At 40.5% G+C, this 20,632-nt stretch overlaps 2 protein-coding genes across 10 annotated transcripts in view; both read left to right on the top strand.

The window, feature by feature from the left end:
• Positions 1-7,725, top strand: part of pdlim5a (PDZ and LIM domain 5a) — a 36,703-nt gene extending 28,978 nt beyond the window's left edge. For all 6 annotated transcript variants that reach the window (XM_019889091.1, XM_019889101.1, XM_019889083.1 and 3 more), the window contains 6 exons: positions 3,671-3,744; positions 4,438-4,633; positions 5,490-5,670; positions 6,546-6,666; positions 7,395-7,510; positions 7,599-7,725. In XM_019889091.1, the coding sequence (XP_019744650.1) occupies positions 3,671-3,744; positions 4,438-4,633; positions 5,490-5,670; positions 6,546-6,666; positions 7,395-7,510; positions 7,599-7,688 (778 nt within the window). In that variant the 3' untranslated portion in view covers positions 7,689-7,725. The remainder of the gene's footprint in view (positions 1-3,670; positions 3,745-4,437; positions 4,634-5,489; positions 5,671-6,545; positions 6,667-7,394; positions 7,511-7,598) is intronic.
• Positions 7,726-8,382: 657 nt separating this feature from the next.
• The window catches only part of bmpr1ba (bone morphogenetic protein receptor, type IBa), a 57,753-nt gene continuing 45,503 nt past the window's right edge, over positions 8,383-20,632 (top strand). For all 4 annotated transcript variants that reach the window (XM_019887456.1, XM_019887439.1, XM_019887466.1 and 1 more), the window contains exon 1: positions 8,383-8,533. The gene's annotated coding sequence lies outside the window, so the exon portion shown is untranslated. The remainder of the gene's footprint in view (positions 8,534-20,632) is intronic.

Here is a 20,632-nt window from a genome sequence, read left to right as displayed (position 1 = left end):
CTCTTAAATGTCCAAGTACTGTAGCTCCTATAAGTGAGCACAGCCCTCACATTTTTGCAAACATTTTATGATGTCTTCTCATTGGACATCATCAAAGAAAGGACACTTTGTTACAAAAGTCAGTGGACAGCTTGTATAGCAGTGTAAATTTACTTTCCCCTCAAAACAACTCAATAGACAGCCATGAATGGTCTGAAACGTTCACTGCTTAGTGAAAATGTCCACACTGAGCTCAAAGTTTCAATAGTTTCAATCGCGAAAGTGAGACACCATCTCCTTCATTCTCCACCTTTGATTTGAGGATGCCATACGGTTGTTCAATCGGGTTTAGATCTGGAGACGTGCTTGGCCAATCCATCACATGAGGACAAGCCCTATAGAAGACGAATTGATGGATTTTGTGCTTCATGTTCAGCCTCGGGCAAAGGCTAAAGAGAGTGACCTGAAATTGTCCACCAAGTATACTATGCACACGACTCTTCTCATTCTCTGTAGGTCCAGTGCCGCTCATAAAACGTATGGCTTTTGTTTGAACAGCCAACAAATGGTCCATTAACATTTCTGATGCTCACTTGGGCACACAGCAGATGGTCTATCATTTAACACTCTCGTAATCTTTGGATCACATTCAACCCTCACTCCTTCACATTAACAGAACAAAATGTAGACAAGGCAGTGATCATATGCACACACGCTCCATTCTTTAATGGCGTACAGTTGTGTCGAGAAGCCAGTGAGTGATCTCTGTGAGACGCTGCCAAAAGCTCCTTTCACGCCAACCGCAGAGTGTTAAAAGTTGTCTCTGGGGACATATGGACCGTCTTCTGGTGCCAAGTTAATGGGAACGCATTTGCTGGTCTGAAACTATGCCGACACCCAAAGCCCTGAAATGAATGAGGCAGCAATTTCTGTTTATACTTAAAGGAGGAGAGTAACATCTTGTCTGTATTAACATTTCAAATCTTTACTGCACAGAGCTACCTTGACGTACCACCAAACTTGTGACTCAATTCACTTGTATTGAAACGCCATGATGTGTTCCAGCCCCCCCCCCCCACCCCACCCTTTTGGGGGGGGGGGGGGGGGTTATAGCCCCCAGAGCCTGACAGTCTCTTTAAACTGGATTAAGTCTGCCCTGTCTCGAGGCAGATTATCTGCAATCGATGCAAACAAAGTCCTTCTTTTTACATATATACTGTTCGTGTGTATACCGAGTCGCCTTCAAAATCGATGACTTTTATTTCTGTATTTTGACCTTAAAAAAAACAGAAAAGAACCTAAATATTTTGGATGCTCCACTGGCTACATCCCGGAATCATCTTATATCAGGGTATTATATTGTTTCATTAACTCCAGTGTTACGGGCAAAATAGCTAACACACTAAGCTAAAACATAGGATAAAATTGAAAATGTTACTTTTTTACTGTTTGGAGGCAAATAGTTGGATTTCAGACAGTCTAGTAATAAGGCGCCCATCACTTGAAAGGCGCTCTGAATCTTCACCCATCTTTGCTGATCATGTTATAGGTGTAGAAACTCAGTAATGGCTGGCTATTTTGCAAATTTTATTGTAGTTGGGTGGAAGTCCCGAATGGAGCACTCACAGCCACGTTGTCAAAAATATGTAGCTCACAAAAGATTGACTTGCTTGTGTTATTTGACACTCAATAGGTGGGCAGGCGCTCTACAGACCAAACTATTTGCATACAAACTTTAAAAAGTCCATTTTCCATAATATGTCCCCTTTAAAACTCTGTCACCACATAGAGTGCCGTCATGGCAGCAGTTGCCATAACGTGTCTCATGTGAGGACAGCCAGGCTTGATCAGAGTGGGGGCAATAATCCAAATTGGCAGCGGCCTCAAGTCTACCATTTGAGTGTGATCCACGTGTGTGTGTGTGTGTGTGTGTGTGTGTGTGTGTGTGTGTGTGTGTGTGTGTGTGTGTGTGTGTGTGTGTGTGTGTGTGTGTGTGTGTGTGTGTGCGCAAAGGACATTCTTGGCCCACCCAAGCTTCTCAGCTGCCCCTTGTGAGCACATACAGTACATGGAAACACACACTACTACTAAAGGCTTTGTTTTTAAAAAATCCTGTAATAATAATAATAATAATAATAATAATAATGATACTAATCGCAGTAGTAGTAGTCATAGTAGTAGTAGTAGTAGTAGTACAAGGTAGAAAGTGAGATTTTTCCAGTTATGTGTCATTCCTTCTTTCCATTTCCGAGTAGATCTGCCTCATCAAATATGGCGGACGCAGCTCAGTAACCCACACAAGGCGGCGTCTATGTACAGTATAGGCCCATATGTCTTTGCGAACACATTCACAATCACACTTTGTAATGGCAGTGTTTCGATTTTCCAGTCACCGTAGTTTATTGTCTTCTCAAATAGTACATAGCTGACATCAAGTCAAGTTAATGTAGGACCAGCTATTGGTGAGCTAAAATGTGACGCTAACATAGCTAACCAGGGTGTGTGGATTTCATCGTAGGTAGAGGTAGATGTTGTGTCCCGTCTTTGAGTTGCACACTTTGCATGGTGCCATTCCCTGTCAAAATTTCATCAAAACATAATTCTTGAATCATCTTTGGATCACCCTCCATGAGACTTGCTTCATTCAGGTGGCTTCTGCGCTCTGCCTCGTAGCAGAATGGTGAGTTGCCAGCTTTCCAGCACACACAACACAAGACCTGAATTTTTCAAATCCAAAGCCCACTATATTGAAGATTCAGATTCAGATGTAAATTGAGTTGAGTTGAGACCTGTCAATTCACACCGTAGCTCAAGTCAAATTAAGTCATCAATTTCAGTCTCATGAAAACCCAAGTCAAATTCATGTGTTTTGTAAGTTTGAGCAAGGCAAGTTCTAAAACTGGTCACTCACCTCCCCCCACCTCTGCCCTGTATCACACTGTAACTTAATAATCATCCCAGGTGAATAAATTGAAGCAGATGGGAGGGAACCATCATGAGTTGTTTGCGCTGGTAGTCTACCATCTGTCTGCACCACATCTGGACTAGATGCTTGTCAGCACTATACGCAGTGACTTTCACTTGACTTCTTCCACTTAATATCGTGGCTCTGGTTCAGAATATGTGTGTTATGTTATATTCTTATGGGCTATTATCACAAGGCTGTCGGCTGTGCAGTGAAAGCCATTCCAAGAAGGAAGCTGACTGTGTGGAGTGGAGTGCTGTGTTGTTTTGGGCAGGACCATATTTATCTCTGCTCTCTCAGCGGGTAGGTGGTCTTGACGGTGTCTTGCTTGTATTTCACCAATGGCAGCCAAGAGAGAGTGTGTGTGCCAGCATAAAAAAAAGTGACACATTCCACATCCAGATTATTCTGATTTAATGTGCAAATGTTTGATAGAATACTGCTTTATTTTAGGAAAGGAGGAAAGTAACCTAGAACGGTGGCCCCCCCAAAGTTTTTGGTGTCACGGACCAGTTGAGACGAGTACATGCTGTTCGCAACATTTTATTGACATACATTTTTTTTCCCATTCATTTCAAAAACTGTGATTCCACTGTACAACAAATGTAAAATACCGGTAAAATAAAATAACATGGATGGATATTTGCTCTGTATCAAATATCAAATACATTTGAATGTTGATTTCATGTACAATTATAAACCAATGGCTTACTTTGCTATACACAGTGAAGAGCCTGAGCCCAGCAGCCACGAGTCGGCTACTGTCAAGACCATGATCAAATCACCCGCAACAACTCAAGGTAATACACGTGTATGCGTCCATGCGAGTGTGTGCGTGCGTGTGCATGTGTGTGTGTATGACAGCACAAAGCTTCGATTACTTCCCGTAACTGTGTCCATCCACCATGTTGTGGCCACAGTGTACATATTTAGACAGGTGTGTCTTCTGAATATTTTAACTGTAAGAGTCTTGCCTTGTTGCTGCTGTTTGTTAATGTGTGTGCGTGCGTGTGCGCGAATGTGTGTATGTGTGTGTCTTTTCAATGACTGATGTGGAAAATCCATAGTTGTGACAAGTAAACTCGCTTTGCCCACACCTGTGGTCCGCAGACAGGGAGGGCAGATGTCAAACAATTCGCGTAGTGACGTGCCTATGAACACACACACACACACACACACACACACACACACACACACACACACACACGCACACATTATTTTCCCCATAGTAAATAATGGAAATATAATACACTAAACCCCCTCCTTTCCTGATTCGCTGTACTGCTATTTTACAGATTTGTTTTTTTTTTTTGTCCAGTTATCACTCAATTTAGGTTTTGTTTATTTTTGAATGTAATTCCACTTTTAGCCACTAGGTGGTGGCAAACGATTGTGTTGACATGATTGATGAAGTAGTGCGATGATAAATTGTTACTGTCTAAAAAAGGAACTTTATGACAGTAAAGACAGGCATTCATCTTCATCCTCCACAGGTGTCAGTCCACAGTGTGGTTTAATCACACCATCCTTTGGCGTCAAGTCCAATGGCAGCATGCCAATGTGTCCTGCCCCTGTCCGCCCTGTGCCTCGGGCCCACCCTAAAGACGAGGATTCACTGGTGCAAATGGCAGAACATTACCCTGCCGGGACTCGCACACCCATGTGTGGCCACTGCAACAAGGTCATCAGGTAAGGTAAAATGATCGCATTTGGGATTATAATATTTTCCCATGACAGTGGACCCCCATTTATCACGGGGGATACAATTCAGACCTACCCGCCTTTTCAAATTTCTTTTTTTTTTTTTAATAGAAAATATAGAAGCACAGCATACAACAAAAGAAGATTAGACATTGCATATTTAAACACCCAAATGTTCACCAAAACAATCGCATTTTATCAGATGAAATTAGCTTACTTCAAGCATACACTATGTCACAGGTGTCAAACTCAAGGCCCGGGGGCCAGATCTGGCCCGCCACATCATTTGATGTGGCCCGCGAAAGCAAATCAAACATATCAACTTCCATGATGCTTGCTAAAATCTCGACCAAAATTAAAAATTGTCATATGTAATAAATAAGAGACATATTGTAAGCATTTTCTTGGAACCAAATTACATTACAGTAACTTAAACAATAGTTGAATAAACCTTTATTGACTTTTTTCATTTGGTTTCAGTCATAACGGCCCTCCAAGGGAAACGGTAACTAAAATGTGGCCCACGACAAAAATGAGTTTGAAACCCCTGCACTATGTTGTAAGATGCCAGAGATGAGCTAATGTAAATTAGCATCGATGTTGCAGCACAGAGCAGGAACTCTACAAACAGAGCATACAACAGTATTTCTAGCAGTGTTCGCTCTTCTCTGTGGGAACAGCAACTATTACTGGACCTTCTCTGCCCCTTCTTCTTGCTCTTTTTATACTGTATTTGTTGAGCGGTATAGCATGTTGTGGCATAACATGATACTAAACTAAAAGTATGCAACTTTAAAGCCAGCATGGGATTATGATATTGTTGTTTTTGTTGGTGTTGTTTCAGGGGACCTTTTTTGGTGGCAATGGGCAAATCATGGCATAAAGAAGAATTCAATTGCGTTCATTGCTGCACGTCACTGGCTGACATCGGCTTTGTGGAAGAGCAAGGCCGCGTTTACTGCGAACACTGCTATGAAGACTTTTTTGCGCCCACATGTAGCCGCTGCCAGGCCAAGATACTGGGGGTGAGTGAGTTGCACTTTGCAGGACATCTTAATTTGATATATTTGGAGTATTTTTTGAGTCCGTCCCTCATCCTATAATATCATATGGTATCATATAATAGCTCACCATACCAAATACAAACATCTGAATGCTTTTTTGATATAAAATGTGGACATTGACACAAGTTATCGTCAGGCTTCTCTCTGTGTTGACAGAATTAAGCTTTGGAGGCTTTGAAAGCTGCAAGTGTAACTTTTAACCCGACATGTCAGGAAGCCGAGATATGTGCGCTCTGCAGTTCACTGATGTTCATCCGTCACGTGTTCCAAACCTCTTGAGGGCCTACAATCCCCTTCAAAACCCTCAATTTCTCACACATCTTCAAGCAGCTTAGGGCGTCTTATTAACCTGTTTTCTCGCCCTCTTGCCCTTAAGCCCCCCCCCCAATTTAGTGTGACCCGTCAGCTTTTCCATTGATTCTCTGTCCCGGTTGTGTTCTCACACTCTTCAGGGTGGGGAATGACTATTTTAAGCCGAGTCATGAGCTCCCAGAGGACGAAGAAGAAGAAAAAAAAAGCGCGATCATTAAGTTAGTCGTAATAGTGCAAGTGTGATATTATGATTCAATGGGTGCACTGTGCCAAAAAGTCACCTTAAGTAAATTATAATAAAATTATAAGCTCAGTTCCCAATACATGGTAGTGGTTGTACACAATCAGGGCGCCAGACTAACTTTTTGGACAAGCACAACAATGGCCCCTAAGTAAAAAAAAAAAAACAAAAACAAAAAACCCCAAAGCAACTATCAAAACAAAAAAGGCTTTATTGATATGGTATCTCCAAATCTGAATTTTTGAAGATGTCTCTATTGTAGCTAACCTGTTTTTGTGTCCAGGAAGTGATCAATGCCCTCAAGCAGACGTGGCACGTCCACTGCTTCCTGTGTGCTTCCTGTCAGCAGCCCATCCGAAATAACACCTTCCACCTGGAGGATGGCGAACCTTACTGCGAGCAAGGTGAGACGAAGAAACAACGGAAGCAGACCATGGACTCTTATCATTTTAAATGTTGCGGATCATTGTCGCTGTTCTGAAGTTAACCCCAAAAAGCGTCAAATGTTGTCCAATGTCAAAAAAGCCAATAAGGTGCCATCTCAGCCGCTTGTGGATTCGGAATGCTAATCCTGGAAAAATGTCACTAAAAGCAAGTTTAATTTTCCTGGAACTCACCTGGAGTTAAAAGTCACTTCAACTCTAAACGTACTCAAAATCGACTCCAGGTTAATTAAAAAAGTGCAACCCCGGCATATTTGTGTAGAATAGAACATATGTAGAACATTAAGTGATTAATTAAAAATTGTTTCACGCCAATCATTCTTACCTCCATCAAGAAAGTTGCGCTGTAATTGCCATTGCCCTACTTGACCTTAGCATATTGTATTGCGACTATCACGTCAGCAGTAATATGTCACAATGTAATCTGTTTCATGTATAATTGACTGCAATGTAACTTACCGTAGCATAATATCGTGTAGGGTCGCATTGCAACGTATCACATAGTAACACACTATTTTTAGCAAATCCATTGCACTATTTTTTCACAAACACAATTTATTCTTTATTGATGCAATAACAGTCAATTAAAAATGATTTGAGGCAATTATGGTAATAGGCCGACGATATGCTTTTGTGACATTGCACGCTTGTATGGCTATTTAATTTACTGTGTGTGTTGTGTGTGATAGACTTCTACAGATTGTTTGGCACGGGCTGCCACGGCTGCGAGTTTCCCATCGAGGCGGGAGACAAGTTCCTGGAGGCGCTGGGCTACCCGTGGCATGACACCTGCTTTGTGTGCACCGTAAGTGCAACAGATTGTTCACCACACTTATCTCCAAGGTTTCCCACCTCGGACTCTCTCTCTATATTGTCTGTTTTTTTACTCACAGGTGTGCTCCACCACTCTGGAGGGTCAGACGTTCTTCTCCAAGAAAGACAAGCCTCTTTGCAAAAAGCATGCACACACACTAAAAATCTAACTTTTTTTTTTTATTTGGCAATGATGATTTATTTGGAAAGAAGTAATTTTTTTTTTTTGTTTCGGTCATTGTTAACAGAAACGATATACAGATACAGATAACAGAAACAGAATTGTTAACACTACGATATACAGTACATACAATTTTGTTGATGATCATTTTATATATATATATATATATATCATATTGTTACTCATATTGTTACTTATATACCCGTATTGTCATGCGCATTTTTTTGGTTGATTATTGCTTTTGTTTACTACCAACATGCCTATTAATACATGCATTTCAATATGAACTGGTGAAACAGGTAATGTTGTTTAATATGACTGTAATCCCCCCCAACAATTTGTGAAAAAATAAATGCCCCATCTGCAGTTGAAACATACACAACGATAAAACAATTTCACATTATGCCAAACATGTCAATCATGTATTCTATATTTTACCAAAATTCACTCCTTTTTATGCATGATTGGAAGGTGGTAAAATAAATGCACAATTATGCGTTACACATGTCAAAAAGTGGATGTTACCCACACACTGTACTTTACTATCCTATATTACTATTCTTATTATCATGCAGCACCACGCGTGGAGAGGGACGTGAACCCAACAAAGTGCGCGCATGCTCGCACTGTCGCACAGCAATATGCGCAGGCACGTACAGGTACGCGCACACATGACGTAAAATTCTCGTGCACGAGGACGGCTTGGAGACTGGCAAACCCTTCCCCGCCAAGTCACGTCAAGTCACATCTTTTCCTCCAGCCGGACTGAGTAACTTTCTTTCATATATTTCCCGAACCTTTGGAGACAGTGACGGGACGCCACGTCGGCTCTAGGTAAGTTTTAAGTGGAGTTTTGTTTCGTTTCTGGAGAGTTAAAGCGGCAAGATGACGCACAGTTTGTTTGAGGTCTCGTGTCGAATGAGTTGGTTTGTTGATTGACATGATGTAGCTTCCTGATTGCTGAGCAGCTAGCGAGTTTCGTTTTTTTTAACGCTCTCAGAGACGAAAATGTACTTCATTAAGTTGCTTGTGGAATCCAGCTAAGTCTCTCTTATGCTTGTATTTTAAGTTAATTTTCAGTCAAATGATTGTTAAAAAGCTATAACGTTATTTATTTTTTTGAATGGGCTAAACGGTTTCTATGACCTTTTTGGACAAAGGCATACAGTAAGTCACAACTATTAGAATAATAAATATTATAGCATCAACGTCTTCTTCCATCACGACAATCCCTCACTGTCTTAACAGTTTTCTGCACGTGAATCTTGTAATTATTTTCAGAGCTATCTATCTATCTATCTATCTATCTATCTATCTATCTATCTATCCATCCATCTATCCATCTATGCAGTATATACACACATTAAGAGAGAGTACCAATGTTTATTAAAAAGATACATTGGGAATAGAAGTTACAATATTTATTAGAAATTATTCATCACTTCAGTTTTTCTTTTTATCACAATCAATTATTACAGCAGTCATCTCCAGTGACTATCCTGGCAGCCCAACAGTTTTCTATATATTATTATTTCCTGCTATAATTTTAACAGGGTGGAACAGTGGATGACTGGTTCGCACATCTGCATCACAGTAGAGATCATGCATTCGATTCTGGGCCCTGGCCTTCCTGTGTGGAGTTTGCGTATTCTCTCCGTGCCAGTGTGCATTTTCTCCGGGTACTCAGATTTCCTTCCATATTCCCAAAACATGCATGTAGGTTAATGGAACACTTTAAATTATCCATAAGTGTAATTGTGAGTGTGAATGGTTGTTTGTCTTGGTGTGCCCTGTGATTGGCTGACAACCAGTTGAGGGTGTACCCCACCTACTGCCTGAAGCCAACTGTCACACCCACGACCATGCCACCGACCCTGGTGAGGATAAGTGGTTCAGATAATGGATGGATAATTTTAACAGAAAATCAGGTGTAATTTTCAAGTTGAAAAAAGCCTTTTTTAAAAGAAAAAAGGAAAACACCTTTATCTTACAGCAAGTATTACAGGATATCAATACACTCATGGGGAGGCTGCTCTGCCACAAAAAAGCCAAAGAAAAAGCAAAACGCCCATTGTTATTACTCTAATGCTTTCTGACAGTGCGTGTCATTTTTCCACACATTCTGTTTTATTTCTGAATTGAAATCTACAACCACATTAGAGCGTGTATGTGAGTGTGTGTGTGTTTGTGTGTGTGTGTGTGTGTGTGCGCACATGCGCTTAATAGTATCATATACCCCGTGATTCAAGACAAGACGTCTGATTCTGACAATTAAACATTGCCAGCGCTTGCGTGTATTTGCCATGAAAGCTGAGCCAAACGTAAATAGTACAGAAGCCCATTCAAACAAGAAAAAATATTCAAATGGCCACCCACTTTAAGTATGTCTGTATCCCATTCTACTGTGCTATGCTTATGCAGGTACTTCACGCATGTGTTCCAAAATTACCACACCAAAGGTTCAAGTGATTTGCGTGGTGTCATGATGTACATGTCAAGCTTATCTCAAATCATCTTTCCCTGTTGAAATGAATGCAAATGCTATTAATTCATTCCAGCCTCCCGAAAAACACGAACAAATATTTTCTAATGTGTTTTTTTTAAACAAAAAATAGCACTTAAATACAATATCGATATTACAATATACAAAATAATAGATACATAAAATAAAAATTTAACACAAATCAATCAGGATGTGAATTTACCAGTTTGTGCATCATAATTCAATGGGCATTGTGCTGCTTGCTTGTGTGTGCGCCTTGACCAACTGGAGGAAGTATAATGCAAACAAACATACAACACAGATTTGATGATGAAACAGAGAAGACCATAGAAGCTCAGCTGCAGTTATAGCAGTCGTTTTTTGCAGAGGATAAAGAATATATGCCTGTGAGTATTGTTGTCTGCTCTAACTGTGTTGCTATTGTGTTCAAATAGAAGTTTAACTACGGCAATACCTATGCTGGTTTTGTTCGCTGTCTATTGCGTTTTCCTGTACACCATGAACTGGTTGCCAGCATTCGGAGGGCACACCTAGACAAATGACCACTCATACTCACAGTGACACCTAAGGACTCTTTTTAAAATAATGACTTTATTCTGTTAATGCACATTTTTTTTTCTTTTCACCGTTGCTCTGTTATGTTTTTTTGGGAATATTTTGTGGAGGTACTTCTTGTGATGAAATTGTTGGATACACTTGTATCAGATTGTCCTGGCGTACTTTTTGCTGTCCATTTTAGGCCATAGCAGCTACCCAATATTAATATTCACCTTTAAGCCTGTCCATCTAATGTTTCCAGAACCTCCTTATCTTCATCTTCAGGTTCATTACTTTGCTCTGACTCCTGCCCCCCTCAGGGTGGACCACTTATGGTCTCATGATGGATATTATACTCTATAATTCACTTGGGGCACACAGTTCAGCCACCCCCCCGTCCTTGCCTTCCCTTCTTGAATGATGTGATAAAGAGTTACCATTGTCACCTTCTTTGAAATATTTTCCCGCCGTCCCTTGAATGGGGATTACAGACTCCGCTCTCAAAATTGGCAAAGACAACTTCAAAGTCATTTGAAAGGAACCGAACTGATACGATATTGGTTTAGAGTTCCACCCAAAATTTGAATTTCAAATATATAATTTTGTTTGTTGGGTCACATGTCAACGGGCTTACTTATTTTGAGACAAAAATGGTTCAGATTGGTGGCCCAAGAGTAGATTTGTTCCCTCTTGTTGCCACTTTTCTTTCATATACTAAGTCTGACATTTTCACAGAAAACGCTTCAACAGTCGCACTGCTTGGTTTTGAACACAAAAGGCTGTTCCTGGTTTTCACCTCCTTCTGTCGGGTGTTTGGCTTGGCTTCATCCAGACCAAAAGTAATCGCGGCCCATGTTGACCGCTCTGAGGAACAAAAAAAGTGGAGTGATGGAGTGATGAGCTGTGACCTGAGAGGGGAAGAGGGGGGATTAGAAAAGACTGGGGCCAATGTAAAAAAAAAAAAAAAAAAAAAAAAGAAAGACGATAAGCATCTGGATCCACTTGGGCCTAATTTCATACCTAACTTTGAGGACCCCAAATTTTCTTGCTGGCTCTTCTTTGAGGCAATGTTTCATCAGTGATGGGATAAGTATTTCCCTCGGAGCAAATGTCAGGGAGGACCTTCATTTCGTGTTGTTGATGTTTTCTGGCTACTCTTGTTATTGGAAAGACCCACATTGTTTTTGTATGGAAACATGCAATATTGACAGTGTCGGTTTGACTTGGTTGTTTTCTTGGAGAGCAAACGGAAAGACTTTCTGATGTTTCAACAAAAAGTTGAGCTGTTGATCACTGTCCTCTCGTTTTGGTGTATCATGTGTATCCCTGCCCATAGAAATTGTAAGCAACATAATTTCATCGAACGTAGTCACCCTGCAGAACATATTTTTCGTCTCTGATCTGAATACATTCTTTCATTCTTACATGCTTTCTTTCCTACATTCTTTCCACTTTTTGCTTGCCTCTGTGTAAATTGGCATGCTCCCTGTCATTTCTCGGAGCAATATTCGCTACTCGTAGACCCCATGAATATCGGGGGTTGTTTTTTAAATCGATAAATCACACCATGTTCTGATCAGCTCAGTTATAGGTTTCAAAAAAAATTTTTTTTGAACTCGCTGATCAGTGATCGGCCCCAAAATCCCGATCGTGTTAAGCCTACTGCCTACCACACAGGTGTCAAACTCTAGCCCTCGAGGGACGATAACCTGCATGTTTTGAATCGGGTGTGGTAGAGGAGGGAAACATCTCAAAAACATGCAAGATAGCAGCCCCCGAGGACCCAAGTTTGGCACCTGTGACCTACCACCTAATTAAGTAAACATTAAGTTATGGCAGTTACTGAGCATGCGTTCCACATGACCGCATATTCTGATGACTCTGCACAAACTAGTACATTTGCACAACATTCGGTATGTGGAAACATTGTATGTTGGGACCGCGGTAAACCGAGGACTCCAAGGCACTCCCCCTTCGACTAATATTTTCATCACATCTCAGCCGCCATATGCAGCCGATCACTGATCGCATCTTGATCTCCAATTGGGCACCAATTTTGCCCCCGCGACATTGTCTTTGAAGCATATAAAATCAAATCTCAGGTGGGGGCTGTTTCTTCATTTGCGCGTAATGCAAATGTATTCGTTTCTATCCCTCACAATTAGCGTGAAATAGGCTTCTGGGAATCTTTTGTGCGCCAATGTGTCATGCTGATCGGATCACCTTACTGACGTACATGATGTAACATCACATCTTCTTGGTAGTTTCTTACTGTCCGTCCACAGAGATGGAGGGCCCATCACCAAGAGGTCTGTCGATCGCATCGTGCCAGGTTGCCTGGCAGATCAAATTAGGTGATATTCTGTTTATAGAAGCAGCTTCGACCAGATGTCCAATGCTGAATTAGCGTTTGCCAGATCCCAAATGCTGACGAAGGTGGAGAAACAGATTCATTAAGCCCAGAGTCGCATCGTTCGCTTTCATAATCCTCCCGTCATTGTCGGATAGTTACTAATCCTCGCAGGTGGCATTTACACTCTGTATTTATGTAGAAGTACAGATACTTGTGTAAAAACAGACAATCCCACCTTTCTGAAATCTGTTAGGCTGCTTTTATGGTGCTTGCATGAATAGTTTTGTTATACATACCGTAAGTACAGGCGTTCCTCGCTTCATGATCAGCAGTGACTTATAAATTCAGATAGCGTTGCCATTAAAAATGCAAAAACGGGGACCAAGGTAAATACATTTGCAGATACAAGAACTTTTGGGCATTACCAACAGGACAGTACGAACACTAATTCATAGCTAAATCCCTTTGTATTGATGACAAAACTATTCAACCCATGCCAATAAATGTTTCTTCCAGTCCATATTCACATCTCGGCTAAACTTAAGCGGGTGCCGTGCTGTCACCCGTTTAATATATGGTATGATGCTGGAAGCTATGCTTTTATGAGCCATAACCCTTGAGCCACGCTCACTCAGCTTCCTGTCACCAGAAAATAATAAAAAATGAACCCCAATAAAATGTAGCTCAACATTGCAAGCAAGTTGTCTCTATCAAATCGATACACCCAACATTTATCCTTTTTTAGACACATTTTTAACTTTAATGCACAATTAGGAAAGAATACATTCATTTGAGCAATTGAGTAAAAATGTTGTGCACTATTTGGCTGCACCCTTTCACTTCGGTCTTAACTAAACTCAAAAGAAGAATTATTGTGATCAGTGCGTCACATTTTTCCCCAAAATGTTTTTTCTACACAGTAGATGCCCGAATACTTGCGGTTCGACACTTGCGGATTTTTTTTCACGATTTTCCCTCTTTTTTAAATCGTTTGTCGTTGTTGTCTCTCTTTTTTTTTCTCAGTTTTTTTTAACTTGACACTATAATCCGATATCTGTTGATTCTAGGTCTGTAAAATCGAGGTTCTACTGTAATTTGTAAGACATTCAATTTTAAATATTGTTAAACAACTTTTAATAATATTTAAATGGGATTTGAATATGTGGTATATTTTCAATTTAAACAATATTTTAAAAATAAATTAATTGGAGCGTGTCAGTTACTTGCTTGGATGCAATCCCCACCACATTTGTGGTTCCCCCTTTGTTTTGCGGCGACATTCTTTTTGTTTTCAGCTCATCTGTTGCAGATTTCACGCACATGTCACGATTATCTTCCACAGATAGAATTGTCTTCAGGGCACCGCAGCGTCAATAACCCAAAATGCACTTCAAATCCTGTCAACAACCCATCCCGTCAACTTCACTCCATTTAAAACTGTCACATACATCTTACAAACAACTTGTGTCGCCTCTCGGGATACACAAGTAAAATATAGGGGAAAAGCCAGGTTGTCAGAGATTCCATACACAAAGTCCACTGAGCTCTCCTGCGTTGCCCCCAGGTTTAGGTTCTCGCTAATCAAAGGTGCACACAGCCGTGACTGTTCAGTTCCAGGGCACTGGAGATGACTGGAAGGAAGGGAGGGAGGCACGGGGGAGATGGGCTCCAAGAGATGGGGGCATGTGGGCACAAGGAAGGGTGGTGGGAGGCAGCGGGTGTGGTTTCTGCTAGTATGGTTGAGGTATGGATATACGTGGTCGATTCTGCATGTTGACAAACAGATTGTATCGGTGCTATGGAGTCACTTAATAATGGCCAGTTAAGTAAAGTTGTATTTGTGCGGCTATGCTAGTGACTGTCACAAGTCCGAATGGTCAAGTATAGTGCCCGTTATAGTGAATCTGTCATTTTGTATGGCTTTCCGATTGTGTGTTGAGTGTAGATTTTGAGTCCCACAATGCATCATGGAAAGTAGTGAACGACCCATAGTCTCTCGAATGTATCCCATGATGCATTGAGCCGAGTGGTGCGGAAAATATCTTTATTATACTCCATATGTAGAGCAAAACATTGCAACAAAGTGCTTGTAGCTGGGATGTGGCTGTGTCCGGAATGAACTAATCACATTAAAACTCTTTAAAACGGGAGTCGGCACACACCTGCCAACTTTTAAAGTGCCTCTGATTAACCCTAAATAAATTTTGTTTTCTCGCGGAAGCCTGGAGGGTTTGTGTTAATACTGACTGCTATTTGGAACTACAGTATTCGTAATTCCCTCCATCTTGTCGAAGCTGGGGCCTTAGAACTAGAAAAAACACCCTCAAGCATGATGCTGGCCCCTCACCATTTTTCAACTGTAGTTATGGTTTTCTTTGGGTATTGAGCAGGTTTGTGTTTGTGCCAATTATGGTTCAAAAAAGTCAGTTTCATCTGACGATAACAAATACGTGGGGGAAAATGTGTTATGGATTTGAAGCACTAATTCTTAGTCAGGAACATTAATATTAGGAATCAACAATTAATTGCCTTTGTAATATAATTGCGATTTGATGACAGGTGGTCTCAGTATAGCAAGTAGTAATTGATACATTAGTAATATTATCGTTAAGTGTTCTATACAGACCTAAAATAAACAAAACATGCGTAGGTACGGTTTTGCGGTCCATATGAAGTTGTTCATTGACTTTCTGCTTTCCATGTTCTCAGACAACAAAGGAGGCTCATTGGGTGGATTTTTTTTTTTTTAACCCCTTTCCCCCCCTCCAGGCTGTGACCGGCCTCATAAACGTCTCCAGACACAAGGGCTCTGTCCGCCATCTGACAATGATTAGGCTGCGGCCTCCCTCAATACATGTCAAGACCGCACACTCAATTGCACCGCCGCGCACCTTTATAACGCGGTCAAATGAGCCACCCGGACATTTAATATATATATATATATTTTTTGGGGTGCAGGAAATGCCAATCAGAGGAGAACTTATAGTTTTCAGAGCAGCGGGGCGACAGCAACTCAGCATGGAGAAGAATAATGACTGAGCTTGAGGCCAAAAAGGTGACCTTGTCTAAAGAGTAAATCTAGAAATTACCAACTGAAGCAAAAACAAATCATGATCTTACATTTATTACAATAACCTGCTTCACAATCGGCTTGCATGAAACCCAATGACTGGAAAATATACTTGTTAGCTTTTAGCAGTGGCGGGTGTCAGTTTGGTTCAACGAGTCATACAATCTTCCTCAGTCACAACATACGCTATATGCAGAGGTGGGGATTGTACAAACTTTTGCCCGTCTGTCATTTGTCATCTGTCAGCGGCAGGGGTACCCATCCGTTATCGTCAATCCGTCATTTTTTTCAAGCCGAACCAAACTGTAATCATTCGGTCAATCCGTCATATTTACTTGAATTTTAATTTACTTGAAAGTCGGAATGCGCTAGCGCAGTCGTAAAGCCAAAATTACAGAAATATATTTGTATGAAAATCAATTTTAAGATGTAAATATTAACCAGTTGAATGAAAAGCAGTATGTTCTCACACTGCACAGCGAAGTAGTTCACTGTGGGATGAAACCTGAAAATTAATGTCGTAAGCGCTAGAAACCAATGACATCCTGTATTTGTATGTGTGTACTCTATATTCTTTTGCATGTAAGTATTAACACACTAACACATTGTTGGGGATCAGACATTGACAAAAAGGACACTGGAAATCCCTCACCGGTTAATTGAATTTTCCGGTTGGAAAACATTTTTCTTTCTCACTGATTTGAGACACGAGAGCACAATTTTGCAGAGGAGCGTGTGATTTCTGCTGTAACACCATTTCACTCACCCTGTTTTTTCAAGATAAGAACTAATGTCTAATTATTTGGGGGGAAAATGTTAGACTTGCAGCGCCTTTGATTGACAAAGCCTTTGAAGGACCTTTACCATAAAATGAAATTGATCTTTTGACGATTTTTGAAATTGTGCTCCACATTTGCATTAGGTTGTTATCATTTTCAAGGGTAATTTTGAACATAAGTTGAAGGGAAAAATTTGGCTAACTCTCATAACCATGTAAATTTATATGGTGGGCCAAATCTGGTTCACGGGCTTTAAGTTTGGTATGTGTTTTAGACTACAATCGCAAATTCCACCAAAGTGAAAAATGTACATTTTGTAGTTGCATACAGACCAATCAAAGGATAGAAAATGAACTCGCTAAAAAGTGATGACAACTCTGTCCTGCGTTACATCTGCACTACTAATGTAATTGAAGATGTAACTTGACTTTGTAAACATTCAGTCACAAGCTGGCCGCGTCAAGATGGACAAACATTTGCTACCTCAGTAAACAGATTAGCCCCTTGTTTGACATTGCCCAGTAGAAAAGTCTAAAAAGTGAAAGTCTGTGGCGGTTGTAATGAGTCACATCTTTTGGGCTACCGCTTTCTGTCTCACTCACCTCTTAAAATGAACGCTGTGGGCGCCCATCACCCACGCGCACCTCATGAGGACCCTTTTTTCATGATCTCTTGCTCTACTATTAATCTTAGAAATGCCTCATGGAGAAAAACACTCCGGCTGAATAACAGAAACAGAAAAGAGTTGCTAGTGGCTAAACGTGCTAAGAGCTAACAAACAGGCTGTCTTTTCATTGCTACTGTACAGTGTTAATCGACAGCAGAATGGGCTATGCTAATTTTCCTAACATGCTACAACACAGACAGTTTGTACGGACGCGTTGGACTAGCAATGTGGAGTAAACATAAACCATTTTTAAGCATTTGGCCTACATTATATCAAAACGTTCGAAACTTAGTAGTACGTAAACATTGTTTATTCTTAATTTTTATGATTCATTATTATGTTTGCATTGCATAATTTCTGTTCCGTATTTTTCCCATAATGCCATGGGGTATGCACATGTGCAAGTCAATGCCCCGTGGCTTCATAGGGAAAAACATGCTAGGTTTTTAGCATTTAGCAAATACGAACTGCTAGGTTTTAAATGCTAAAAACCTAGCAGTACGCATTTGCAAGTATGTTTGGACGTATTTGTCAGCCATATGTTTATTCCACATTTATAGTTCGGAGTGCCACGCTTCGGTAAGTTTAAATATATATGACAAGTGTTATTTATTGATTTTTATTTTATTTTTTTTATTTGTATTTTTTTTTTTTTAAATACAAAGTTCCCACAATTCTTTCCCTGTCCTCACAGTCTGTTTTCTTGCTGACAGCCACCTCCAGCTGCCCTGGAAAGCTGCATTCTAAACATCAATCGAGGCAGTAATGTTAAAATTCAACAATAATACAAAAATGCCTTTATGCGTGCTCGTGTTTTGTGAAGTTGAAAAGAGTTTACATGAGAGGAGAATTCAAAGCGGCTGGCATCAATATCAGCATTGTTTGATTAAATATGCTGTGGGAACGTTTTTCATTAAAGAACACACACACACACACACACACACACACACACACACACACACACACACACACACACACACACACACATACACAAAAGAAAACCTACTGTGTTCCACATCACAAAACTCTTTTCATTTTTGAATTAATGCAAAGTATATTCTCCCATACAGACCTGGTAAATATTTAATTGTCTCTAGAAGCCAAGTCATCTTTTCATCATGACTAATGAAGTATTACATGAAAGCAACAACGTGATGACTAACTCTTCACATTCAATGAGAACACTGATCTCTCAATGTCTCTGCTCTCTCTCTCTCTCTCTCTCTCTCTCTTTGCCATGCCAACCTTGATTGCGTACGCCGGTCGGTGGTTGCCAAAGTTCATTGTTTGCACTCCCACAATTAATTTATAATGAGTTTTTAAAGTAAACGGCCTTGCATGAGGGAAAGAAGAGCGACAGTTGCCCCATGCTCTGTATTAAACGTTGAGGCAACAGTAAAACATAAACACAATGAGCACACTCATGCAGGCGCTGCTGCCAGCCGCAGCTCTCAACCAGACACTTAGACACCGACTCACTGACGTCAAACTGCAACCAACAAGGCCCCGCCTCTTTAAGGCACAGACACCGCAATGAATTAACAGCATTTTGTGTTCATTTTTGATGTTTGTATCTTTTGTGTTCAAAATCATCAAGTGAACTGTGACGCTAATACTTGATTTGCTCATGGAGGCAGAATGACATCACCAAACCCCGGAATTACACTGGTCGATTATTGAACTGGTGTGGCGAATGACATCGTCAAATGCAAATACAACTTAGCCAAACATTTGAGTATGTGTCAGTTACACTGATACCTACATTTCTGCTTACCTTTTGGCTTTGACCTGATAGTGCTTCAGCTGCTGCCGGAAAGGACTCTTTTGCTCTGGATCTTCAGCCAGCCAAGCCGCTAAGTCATTGGCTGAGAAACTATGTTTGGATGGTTATTACTATAATTAGCTCCACTGTTAAATCACGTTGGAGCAGAGTCAAGTTGCACATTGTTGTGTTCATATTTTTCCGAAATAAATATCTCAGCCTAGTTCATCTTGTCCATGCATCTTTTTTTTTTTAATCTTGGTGTGCCTATTTAGATTTTTGATTGAAGGGTGCGGTCTTCAAGGCAGTTTTTTTTTCTAATTACTGGTGGGTGGTCAGCTTGTGTGTGGCTGAGAGGTGTAGGCCACATGATTCATCGTCGACATGAATCCACATTCTGTTCGCACATTCGCCTGTTGACAAACTCCACAAATTTGCTCCCAAATGTTTTCTTATCTTGTTTGTTCATTTATTTTTTTTGTAATTCACCCAAACTGTCTATGAAGTAGTCTGTCTTCCTGAAAGCAGTGCAGAGTGTGCAGGGTGGGTGGTTTGGCGGTTTGTGGTAAAGGTAGCTGATGGATATGTTTGATCAGTAGATTAGAAGCCAAGCTAAAAAATGAGAATTTAGTTATAGGGGTGGTCTTGTGAATGGCTGGCTACCAGTCTGCATGAAGCTCTGTATAGAAAATGGTTGGATGGAGTTACAGAGTTACTTCGGTTCCAGATCCACCTGGAAAAGGCAAAAATCTGATATAGAGAGACCACATGAAAATGTTTATGAAATAGTTCTCTCCTTCCCACACACTGTAAAAACATTATAAGCCATTAAAACCTGTTAAAACTCTCTCCAACGCATGTTTTAAAAATTCAAGCATAAAACAGAAAGTACTCTATAAGTCTCTGTGTGAGTTTCTGACCTCGAGCTGTGGCTGTCAGCAGCCTGTTCATTTTATGTTTTACTGTTCTCCTGAAGTGCGGCAAGTCTCTGTAATGTTGATCTCCGACTCTTGCTCTTCTTTCCCACAAGCGAGGGCATGACAGCAAGTAGCCCTGTGCTGTAAAACCCTTTAAAAAAAATTGCATTAAGAAAACACGTATCGCCGCCGATGTCACGGTATAAAAAAAAAAAAATAAAAAAAAAAAATATATATATATATATAGATATAGATATATATATATATATAGATATAGATATATAGATATATATATATATACACACACACACACACACACCCTTCCACATCCTTACCAGTCAGTTG

This window comes from Hippocampus comes, unplaced genomic scaffold, assembly GCF_001891065.2.
Source record: "Hippocampus comes isolate QL1 unplaced genomic scaffold, H_comes_QL1_v1.1 scaffold155, whole genome shotgun sequence".
NCBI classification, from domain to species: domain Eukaryota; kingdom Metazoa; phylum Chordata; class Actinopteri; order Syngnathiformes; family Syngnathidae; genus Hippocampus; species Hippocampus comes.
The sequence above is the reverse complement of the archived record's forward strand: the minus strand, read 5'-3'. Positions and strand labels throughout refer to the sequence as shown.